Genomic DNA, 12,145 nt, shown 5'->3' with positions numbered 1-12,145 from the left:
TGAAATCATTTGGTTCATAATGATTAGCATTTTGGCCAGTGATTAATGCTGAGCACTAAATTGACTGGTAGTAATTTTACCAAACATTATTAGGCTGTCATTAAATCCCCTAAATGCTACTGTAAGTACAATATTATTGTCCTGTGTCAGTCGAGGCTCAGTGGTAGCACTCTTGCCTCCGAGTCAGAAGGTTGTGATGTTCAAGTCCTACTCCAGAAACCTGAGCACAAAATCTAGGCTGACACTTCAGTGTGATACTGAGTGAGTGCTGCACTATCGGAGGTGCTGTATTTCTGATGAGACATTAAACTGAGGCCCTATCTGCCCTTTCAGGTGGATGTAAAATATTCCATGGCACTATTATGAAGAGGAGCAGTTGTCCCCGTGTCCTGACCAATATTTATCCCTCAACCAACATCACTAAAGCAGATCATCTGTTCATTATCACATTGGCCCTGAATTTGCGGTCGGAGGCTCCCCACGGGGAAATGCCTCCAATCCGCAAATAAAATGCCCGCGTACCTGGTGGTCTGGGAGTTACGGAGACTCACGGTCCTGGGCCTCTCTGGGTACCCGCGGGTAGAGGCCCACATATCCCGGGGGCGCACGCAGTTCACAAGCACCCCTGGAATCATGTGGGCCGGCCCAACCAATGAAAGAAGGGGATCCCCATTCATGCTTCTGTGGATTCCGTATGTACGGAACCTCCATAAGTATGAATGGGAATACCCAAAAAAATACATCTACACTTCAAATATTTTTTTTTTACATATTTAAAATTAATTAAATTGCCATTTAATTAAATATTTAAAACAAAAATTTATCTTTTTGAAAAATAAATTTAAATGTTTTAAAGGGGCTAAAAATAAACTTACCTTATTGCACGGGTTTTTAAATGTATAAATGATTGATAAAATATTATTTTTATGTTTTTTAAACTCGTAAGTGCAAGTTACGGCTGCTTTTACCAGACGTAAGAATTTCACAGGCATTCGCTAGGCAGACGTTGGGCAAATAGTGCAACTCTCGGCCCGCAGATACCCTTTTCCCGGGGATGCGGATGATCTGTTAAGAAAATTCTTGACAGATCGCAAGTTCTGGGTTTTCATGCATACGCTTCACATGCCTAAACCCGGAACTTGCACGGCCATTACAGGCTCATATACACATCGTACGCACCCATAGGGGCCGCAAATTATGGCCCATAGTTGTTTGTGGGACCTTGCTGTGCGCAAATTGGCTGCCGCGTTTCCATTACAACTGTGACTTGTATTCTCCAGAATACAGGGAGTGCTAAGAAAACTACCCCCCTCCCCACTCCATTGTTCCCTTGATTGTTAGTACAGTGTATAACACTGACTGTTCAGTGCAATTAGCTCAGTAACTAAGTGCACTGGCCTGAGTTGTACAGGCATGAAGATTAGGAAGTACCATGTGCAATCCTTGAGACAGATGATCTCAACCAGAATGGTAGTAATGCTACAGCTCGTCTCCGTACCCAGGCAATGAGTGTTCCTTTTCCTGTTCACCACCCAAGTGACTTCTGCTGGATGGATGGACATTAGATAAGGACAAGATCAAGCTCAGTTGTGATGCATCCACAGTCTATGTTCACACCTGGGAATGGTCACATTGGGTAAGGTATTAGAGGTTTGTTAGCATCATGGAACCATACCCAAGCATCTGTTGTATTATTGTAAGAAGTTGCACTAATTTGGAGATGCTGGTTAGCACAGCCTGTGAAGTGTTTGTGTCTCATACACCTTTCAATTGTCCTGGACAAGGGTCCAAGTTGTGACCTTATCTGGCTGATATTCTGAGCTGGTTGAATGGGTCTGAATTTGTGAGTGTTTAAGTCTCTTGTTAGGTTGTTTTTTGACTAGTGTCTAAATTCTGCTGCTAACACGACAGCAGTCACCTCAACAAGCAGTCATCTCAACAGATTGTGGAAATACAGCTGGATTCAATGTGAACTGCCAGACCATGAAAGGTCAGGAGACATTTGAATGTGAATAGTGAGGTTCAAAGTTTAGGAAGAAGAATGTGAAAAGATAGTTTGCTGGCTGTCACTCAGTGACTTTGGGACTGTGACTGATCCCAATCAGATTGGAAACAGAAACAAATCACTTCACATCACCCCAATCTCCAGCCCATATAAATAAATATAAAATGTATAGAGACAGAATCACATACACACATGTGTAAGATATGTCAAAAGGCAAGAAGAAATGATGTAGAGATAAAAATGAGAGAGCAGGAGAGATCTGAGTTTTATGGAGATTTGTGTACAGAGATGATTATAGATAGTTTATGTTTGTATGTGTTTGTACATATGTATCTATTCCTTGACTTCAACATCATTGCTCTAAAGTGAATGAAGTAACATTGCTGCATCTTGAGGCTTTGAGACCCACCTAAAGAGGAGGATTTTACCAACACCTCTGGAGGTAAAATCTGTAGAATAAACCAACAAAATGCCAATTGCACTGTATTCCCACAGTAACCACTGCAAAGTGCTATTGATTCACCATGGGCCAACAAAAACTGCAGGTGCACGGTAATTAATTATACGATCTGTGCTCGTGTGGGTGGTGGGCCAAGAACTGAACACTGAACTGTTTTTGTGTAAGCTGAATTGAATCAAACAATGTTTAGTATAGACTTACCACTCTGGGAAGAATCATCAAGTGATAAAATGAAAACAAGAAAATATGATTTATTATTTCTGAAAATAGGTAGTTTGTGTAGACTGAACGTTGACACACATGTAAAGGCACACACATATCCACACGTGCAAATGCAAACACATACACACAATTACAAACACATCATGTAAACAAAAACATGAAAATACAGATACATGCAAACGCATATATGCACACAAACACATGTACAACATGCATGTGTGTATTTAACACAGCTCTTTGTGATCTGTGGTAAGCAGATTCTAACCATTTAAATAATTTTAAAGAGGCAGTACCTTCATAAAATAAAATGCTTGGGTTTGGCAAGAAGAGCCAGAAGATTCGTATCTCGGTTTTTGTCATGATGTGACATCCGAATAGTTCGATTGTGTGTTTCCATGATTGATATGGTGGTAATTATGCCTTTCCAAACAAATTTTAAAAATATATATTTCTTGAGAAAACATCAGCCTTTTAACATTGTGAAAATGAAGAATTACAGGATTGTGGAGTTCTTTGTGAGTTACGTGGAGTAGAGACAGTTAAATTTTGTAACTCCATAACACTTTACTGATTTCATGTGAGTGTATTTATCCTGTTCATGATCTGTTATTAAAGCATCAGGATTAAACAGGTTTTGTTCATGAACTAACTGGTTAAGCTACTTAAAGTACGATCAAGATTTAAATTAGTGGCATTGACTACACACAACAATGGGGGCTCATCACAAGATGAGACTTGTACTGATGGGGTTTTAACCTCTGTTGTTTAGTATGGCTGGTTAGATAGACAGAATGTGTTTTTATTAAAATGGGGGGTTGACATGAAAAGGAAAAAAATTCTCCAAGCAAAATATCCCCCCCCCCCATTCAAACATAATTAGACTGTGAGCACCGGTGTCTGTCATCTTTATTCAGTCTCTGTCTGCAGCCTGACTCAAGCAGATTTATTGGCAATTAGTTGTGTGTTTCTGTGTATTCAGCTCGGTAGGAGCTGAGACCCCAGACCTCTGCCGTTGAATGGCCACATGTGTGTGCCTTCCTTCAAAATCATGTTAACACCAAAGCTGCAAATCCCCACTCTATAATTTTGTTACTGTTTTAAATGGCATGGTTATAGCACACAAAAATAAGGAAGAATTTGCAATTTGTCCCAAAAATATATAATTAAAAAACAAACTAAGTATGAGTTGCCCTATTTGCAGTGATTTTCTCAGGAGATTCTATCCCATCAGCAGTGCATAAATCAGAAGCCGGGATGTGTTTCTCTCCCTCTGTCCCAAGCGGCTGTGATTTACTAGCTCGCTTACCTGCCAGCCCTCCGGTGTCCTGTGCGAAACCTTCCACTTGTGGATCGGAGATCTCTGGGCTCACCCCTCCTTAATCCTCCAAAAAAGACGATTTGCTAATGAGTTGCCACTTGCAATCCTTCCTCATAAACACTCAGTGTAATACTCCATGCACCAGAATTAGATCAAAAAAGCATTTCAGTTGGCATATTGAACTCATCAGAGCAATCCTAAAATGTCTCATGTTCTAACTAGGTTGGTCCAATATTTGCAAATCTTATTATAGCTATTAATGGAAATAGAGCACTGTATATACAGTTTAATTATTTCCTTGGAATATTGGATCTCCAAAATGCTTACTACCATGTTTTACAAATGGTACATTTAATTGTGCATTGTTAATTCCTACCATTAAAAATGTCTCATATGTCCAGGTGCAAAATATTCAGTCACCGTTGCAATGTAGCAACATGATATTTAACAGGGGCACAATCGAGAGAGAGAGAAAGGGGAATTGGGACAGGCCAGTGAGTTTAAAAATAACAAGACAAGAGGTGACCTCGGCGAAGGACAGAAAGCACCACATGATCCTTTTATCACAAGGGTTTTTTTATTATCCCAAGATCATAATTCATCCTTATCATCAACTGTGTTGGTAAAAGACATATTTTTAAAGTACGAAATGCAGATAAATACAGTACATAGATGAATTAAAGGTGAGGGCCAGCCTTACCTATTTCGGCTTAATAATCGGCTAAAAATATTAAACTTAAAAGAGGGTATAATCAAAATGTAGCTACAAAAGGCCATGGGTCAGGGGCGAGTTTACAGCCTCCCTTCTGCACAAACTCCATTCAGTCACATCACTTTCTGCTGACCTTAGCTTGCCCACTACATCTCCCAATACCTCGCTGCTCACCGTCCACTTTTCCAGCAGTTCACGAAACAGTTAAGTGGAGGAGAATTTCACTTTTTTTTGTAACATGTCATCTTATAAGAGCAGCAAATGGAAAGGCGCCGTGAGTGCAGTTTGGATGTTGAATCCATTTCGAAGTACAATACTGAATGAGAATGAAATGCCCTGTGCTCGAGCAGTCCCTCACATGAGAAGTACCCCTTCCTCCAGTGTGTCCTCGTTCGTGTCAACAAAGTCTTAGCCACCTGGCCCGGCTTTTCCAGAGGGAAGCAAAACAAAAATGCAAACAAAAAGCCGCGCGTGTATATTTTCTTTCTGCAGAATGCTCAACACTAGCAGCCAGTCCCCAGGTATTGGTGCATTTCACTGGTTCAGCTGGTAGTTGGGCTTCTACGTTGTTGACATACTTCTTGCAACAGTAGAGTCGCGCCATGACAATGTGCCCGATGGTTGTTTTATTATTTCGTTCGACATAGCTTAAATAAATATATATATATATGTATCTGCGCATTTTCTAAAGTACCTCTGAGGCGACCTCTTGAGCTCTAAAAGGTGGTGAACACAAAGTGCCCGATGTGTCAATCCAAACACCTCTGCATCAAATCACCGCTTCTTCTTCTGCCTCAGGGCTTTCCTTCTTTTCACGATCATCTCGTACAGTTTGTCCATGCCTTCGTGCAGCCCCTCGCCAATGATGGCACAGGCCGGCTGCACATGCCAGGCGGTGGAGGGGCTGAGTTCGTGCAGCGCCAGCTGCTTCTCGATGTCGGCCACGGTCAGGGATTTGGGCAGGTCCTGCTTGTTGGCGATCACCAGCAGCGGGGTGCCCTGGTTCTCCGAGATCTTGGTGATCTTGTGCAGCTCGGTCTTGGCTTCCTCCAGCCGGTCCACGTCCACCGAATCCACCACGTAGATGATGCCGTCGGTGCAGCGGCTGTAGGACTTCCAGAGGGGTCTCAGCTTCTCCTGGCCCCCGACATCCCAGAAATGGCAGCTGATCCCTTTGGCCGTGCCGTTGCTCAGTTTGATCTTCTCGGTGTTGAAGCCGATGGTTGGCACCGTGTTGACGAACTCGTTGAATTTCAGCCTGTACAAGACCGTGGTCTTACCCGCCGAGTCCAAACCCAACATGACAATGTGAAGGGATTGAAAAGCCGAGACATTGGAGAAACTGTTGCCCATTTTATCCGGACACACAGTGGGGGAAAAAAAACACAATATCAAGATTGTAATCCGTCTGGTCTGCCGGCAAATCTCACCCAACGCCGTCAGAAAGCAGCCTTCAATGCAACTGCATCCCGAGTCTGGCAGGTTTCAACTCTCATCTCGAACCCCAAGCAGCGAAACCTGATCAATTAAGTTGCTCTGGCTGTCTTTCCAATTGCAGTGTGTTTGCTTTCGGTGCCCGAAGCCTCCTGCTTGTTGCTTCGCTGTAAATTGTTGCAGAGGTGGAGAATGGAAGATTCTCTGTCTGGCTGAGGTTGCATGCACATGTGAAATGTAGAGATCGCTATTCTCTCTCTGACAGACAGTAATTCTCTCTCCCTCTCACACACAGACAGTAATGACACAGAACGGCAGTAACACCCCCAGGTCACTGTGCAACTTCCGCCTACACAAGGGCTTGCGAGAGGCTGGCTCGACATTAACACCACCCCATGATTTAAATACAGGATTCCCAGCTGACTGCATAAACGGCGATCGCCCGGCGCCGTCTGCACTCATTATTATTTATTACCCAACCCCCGATGCCCGCCAGTGCCAACCTCACCCTCATCGTTACCTGAAACGTAACCTTTTCCGCTTCTCAACAATCCAAGCCCACATTACAACATGCTCCACTCAGCAATCCTGTTTGGCTTGAAAACGCAGAGGTTTTAAAAATATATATATTTGGCAAACCTCTTCCGTTTTCTTGCTTAAACTCTCAACGAGAGCGTCATTGCATTGTAATAAATGTCAATCTAGGGTTGCTGCTCCAGTGCAGCACTGAGGGAGTGTTGTGTTGTAAGAGGTACGCTGTCTTTGCGGTCATGACATTAAAAACCTGGTGTTGTGTGACTTCTTACATTTGTCCACCCCAGTCCAACTCCGGCATCTCCACACCTTAAAAAGTGTTTTACTGGGACTTTAAATATCCCATGGCACTATTTGCTAAGTAGGACATTTTCCTGGTTCCAGGTCAACATTCCTCCTTCAATCAACATCACTGAACAGATTAGCTAGTTATTCACCTCACGGCTATCTGTACGATCTTGTGAACAAAATAGCAACCACATTTACCTACATGAAAGTCACTGCACTTCAAAGTAATTATCTGTGTATAAACGCTTCAAAACATCTCTGAGAGAAGCAATAATAAGACATATAAATGGAAGTCTCCCTTTATTGCATGTGTCTGCCTGTGTTGCAGAGCTGCCGTTGTGGCAGGTCCTGGCGAGCTGATTTTTAAAATTCACGTCCTCATTTTCAAACTCATTCCTGATTCCATTCCACACCACCACCTCAGCAATGGTCGCTACCCCCGCCCCTCACTCCTCCAAGCATCATGACTCCTCAGTCCCTACTTCCTCTGCTCTGCAATGGGGCCATTATTGCAGCCACTCTACCTCTGCCCTTCGACCTCCTCTAAAACTATTTTGCTGTACCATGCTTTCAAAACGTTCTTCTTTTTGATCATACTTTTGACCCTCCCCTCCATTTAGTCTGTACTCCTTTTACCATCATAGAATCATAGAATGGTGCAACACAGAAGCAGGCCATTTGGCCCATCATGCCTGTTCCGGCTCTTTGAAAGAGCTACCCAATTAGTCCCACTCCCCTGCTCTTTCCCCATAGCCCTGCAAATTTCCCCCCTTTGGTGTCCACCTTTTCCTGCACTGTAAAGCACTGTTTGAGGCTTTTTCTTTATATGAGGAGCACTGTAGAAATGGATATTGTTATTAAAGACTTGCATTTATATAGCGTCTTTCATGACCTCAGGATATCCCAAAGTGCTTTACAGCCAATGAAGTACTAGTTGAAGTGTAGTCACTGTTGTAATGTAGGAAATGCAGCAGCCAAATTGCACACAGCAAGGTCCCACAAAGAGCAATGTGATAATGACCAGATAATCTGTTTGTTGTGATGTTGATTGAGGGATAAATGTTGGCCAGGACACCGGGGATAAGATCCAAGGAGAGGACATATAAATTGGCCAGAAAAAGCAGCAAACCTGAGGATTGGGAGCAGTTTATGATTCAGCAAAGGAGGAAAAAGGGATTAATTAAGAGGGGGAGAATACAGTATGAGAGTAAGCTTTCAGGGAACATAAAAAACTGACTTTAAAAGCTTCTATAGATATGTGAAGAGAAAAAGATTGGTGAAGTCAAGTGTAGGTCCCTTGCAGTAAGAATCAGGGAAATTTATAATAGGGAACAAAGAAATGGCAGACCAATTAAATACATACTTTGGTTCTGTCTTCACAAAGGAGGACACAAATAAACTCCCAGAGATGTCGGGGAACATAGGGACTAATGAGAGGGAGGAACTGAATGAAATCAATATTTGTAGGGAAATTGTGTTAGGGAAATTGATGGGATTGAAGGCCGATAAATCCCCAGGGCCCGATAATCTACATCCCAGGGTACTTAAGGAAGTGGCCCTAGAAATAGTAGATGCATTGCTGGGCATCTTCCAAAATTCTATGGACTCTGGAACTGTTCCCATGGATTGGAGGGTAGCTAATGTAACCCCACTATTCAAAAAAGGCAATAGAGAGAAAACGGGGCGGTAAGCCTGACATCGGTAGTGGGGAAAATGCTAGAGTCCATTATAAAAGATATGTAATAGCAGAGCACTTGGAAAACAGTGACAGGATCGGACAAAGTCAATATGGATTTACAAAAGTTAAATCATGCTTGACTAATCTACTGGAATTTTTTGAGGATGTAACTTGTAGAATAGATAAGGGAGAACCAGTGGATGTGGTGTATTTGGACTTTCAGAAGGCTTTTGATAAGGTCCCGCATAAGAGATTAGCGTGTAAAGTTAAAGCACATGGGATCGGGGGTAAGGTACTGACTTGGATAGAGAACTGGTTGGCAGACAGGAAGCAAAGAGTTGGAATAAATGGGTCTTTTTCCGAGTGGCAGGCAGTGACTAGTGGGGTACCGCAGGGATCGGTGCTAGGACCCCAGCTATTCACAATATATATTAATGATCTAGACGAGGGAACTAGATGTAATATCTCCAAGTTTGCAGATGACACAAAGCTGGGTGGGTATGTGTGCTGTGAGGAGGATGCTGAGAAACTCCAGTATGATTTGGACAGGTTGGGTGATTGGGCAGATGCATGATAATGTGGATAAATGCGAGGTTATCCACTTTGGTGGCAAAAACAGGAAGGCAGATTATTATCTGATCAGCAATAGATTGGGAGAAGGGGAAGTGCAACGAGACCTGGGTGTCCTTGTGCACCAGTCGCTGAAGGTAAGCATGCAGGTGCAGCAGGCAGTTAAGAAGGCAAATGGTATGTTGACCTTCATAGCGAGAGGATTCGAGTACAGGAGCAAGGATGTTTTGCTGCAGTTGTACAGGGCCTTGGTGACACCTCACCTTGAGTATTGTGTGCAGTTTTGGTCGCCTTATCTGAGGAAGGATGTTCTTGCCATGGAGGGAGTGCAGCGAAGATTCACCAGACTGATACCTGGGATGGCAGGAATGACATATAAGGAGAGATTGGGTTGATTGGGCTTATATTTGCTGGAGTTTAGAAGAATGAGAGGGGATCTCATTGAAACTTATAAAATTCTAACAGGACTAGACAGACTAGATGCAGGAAGGATGTTCCCGATGGTCGGAGAGTCCAGAACCAGGGGTCACAGTCTAAGGATAAGGGGTGAGCCATTTAGGACAGAGATGAGGAGGAATTTCTTCACCCAGAGAGTGGTGAACCTGTGGAATTCTCTACCACAAAAGGCAGTTGAGGCCAATTCATTAAATATATTCAAGAAGGAGTTCGATATATTTCTTAATGTTAAAGGGATCAAGGGATATGGGGAGGAAGCAGGGACAGGGTACTGAATTTGGATGATCAGCCATGATCTCATTAAATGGCGGAGCAGGCTCGAGGGGCTGAATGGCCTACTCCTGCTCCTGTCTTCTATGTTTCTATGATAACTCCCCTGCTCTTCTTCAAAATAGTGCCACGGGATCTTTTACATCCACCTGAGAGAGCAGCTGGGGCCTTGGTTTAACGTCTCATCCAAAAGACGGCACCTCTGACAGTGCAGCACTCCTTCAGCACTGCACTGGAGTGTCAGCCTATATTCTTGTGCTCAAGGCTCTGGAGTGGGTCTTGAACCCACAACCTTCTGACTCAGAGGCAAGAGTGATACTCACTGAGACAGATTGCAATGAAATAAATGGCAGTTGGCTGTTCCTACCAAGGTCTTTTCCTTCCCTGATGACAATTAGAGTAGCATTTTAGCAATTAATGTGTTGCACACTTAGATTCTCTTGGGGCGTTTCACTACGTCAAATGCACTATATAAATGCAAGTTGTTTTTTCCACTCCTCCATCACCACCCCTGCACTAGCTAATTTTTCAAGAATTTCAGCAGGACACACAGTGATGCTGGAACAAATTCTGACAATACAGTAGTGGACCTCCAATTTCAGAAGCAGCTTTATTACTGTGACAGTAAATACAAAATCAGCACTGTTTTAACAGGTGATTTGCAGATAAGGCCATCCCTGACCATTTCCTCGCATTGCTCTCCACCCACATCCACCTTCCACCCACCCCCCGCAACCCTACTTCCTTCATTGTCCACTCCTGGAAAAAACTCTCTCCCAACTCTCTTAAAACTGCACTTATGAAATCCCAACTGTCCAGCCTTTGGCCCTCCATTCACCATGACATTTCTGCAGCTACCGATCTGCTCAACCACACCCTCACCACTATCTTTGATGCTCTAGTCCCTACGAAAACAATTACCCTCTCTCACCCTGGCCGTTCCCCCTGGTACGGCTCTCATCTTCGCTCCCTTAAGTCTAAGGGATGCAGACTGGAACGGATATGGCAGACAACTGGTTTAGCCATTCACTGCCAGATCTGGCTGGACCACATAAAGCACTATTGGGCCCTGCTCTCGTCGGACAAAATTGTTCACTATTCCAGAATCATTCTGGAATGCAAAGATAAACCCCAGCTCCTATTCTCTACTGCTAACCATCTTCTTAAACCCCTCTCCCCTGTCTCCTCCACCCTCACCTCCGATAACAAGTGTGAGGAGCTCATGGACTTCTTTGTCTCTAAGATTGACACCATCCGTTCAGCTGCCGCTGCCACTTTCCTTCCTTCCCCTAGCTCATTGGGCCAAACTTCCTCTAAGGTCCTTCCCTGCCTTAGCCCTGAACTCATATCTTTCTCCAGTTTCTCTCCGATCTCCCCTCATGACCTCCCTGCGCTCATCTTGTCTATGAGAACCACCTCCTGTGCCCTCGACACTATTCTCACCAAAATGCTGACCACCCAACTTCCTTTTCTGGCTCCCATGTTAGCTGATATTGTTAACAGTTCGCTCTCCTCAGGTACTGTCCCCCTCTTCCTCAAATATGCCGTCATCACCCCTCTCCTCAAAAAAACAACCATTCGGCTCAGTCCCCATGGATTTTTAACCCCTATTAAAAACTGGACAGGCTGCTTGGAGGGGGGAAGCAGTGAAAAACCACTCAAGCTGGAGATGACTCATTCGTATAGAAATGAACTGTCCTTGGGAACAATGGCCCAGGAGGACCAATCCCAACTCTTGATTAACAAGGCTAATGACTCATTGTTCTGGTCAAGATGAACTCGTTAAATTAATCGGCTGGAAGATCAAAATGAGATCAAGAACCAATAAGGAAGCTTGAGGACCATTCTCTGAGGCCATGTGTCTATTAAACCCACAGACAGCGGTCTGTGTATTGGAGGGGTATATTTAGAGAGCAGTTTGGACAGCTCTCTCTCTCTCTCCTGCTCTCCACACAATGGAACATCAAGAGGAGCAGAGCCTTGCTGTTCCAACCGAGGCGGACTTCGACTAAGGCTGGGACTCGCATGCCGCAAGGCCGGTACGGAACCAGGTAGCCGAGATGTACGGGAGGAAGCTGCAAGCAAGATCAAAAGGGGCAATCTAGGTGAAGATTGCCAAGCCTACACACCCACAAGATCACTTAGCTGTGTGAGGGGGTGCCTGTATATTCCTACCAAACCAGAGGGGGTTTAGCGTT

The 12,145-nt window shown here is 44.0% G+C and overlaps 1 protein-coding gene across 1 annotated transcript; it reads right to left on the bottom strand.

The window, feature by feature from the left end:
* Window positions 1–2,700: 2,700 nt before the first annotated feature.
* LOC147120095 (ADP-ribosylation factor-like protein 4C) lies at window positions 2,701–6,618 on the bottom strand. The gene has a single exon (XM_085985653.1). The coding sequence runs from the start codon at window positions 6,068–6,070 to the stop codon at window positions 5,492–5,494; it is 579 nt and encodes a 192-aa protein (XP_085841779.1). The 5' UTR covers window positions 6,071–6,618; the 3' UTR covers window positions 2,701–5,491.
* Between the last annotated feature and the right edge of the window lie 5,527 nt (window positions 6,619–12,145).

This window comes from Somniosus microcephalus, chromosome 4 (genome assembly GCF_052327205.1).
Source record: "Somniosus microcephalus isolate GS21.2 chromosome 4, FLI_Smic_1.0, whole genome shotgun sequence".
Classification (NCBI taxonomy): Eukaryota; Metazoa; Chordata; class Chondrichthyes; order Squaliformes; family Somniosidae; genus Somniosus; species Somniosus microcephalus.
The sequence above is the reverse complement of the archived record's forward strand: the minus strand, read 5'-3'. Positions and strand labels throughout refer to the sequence as shown.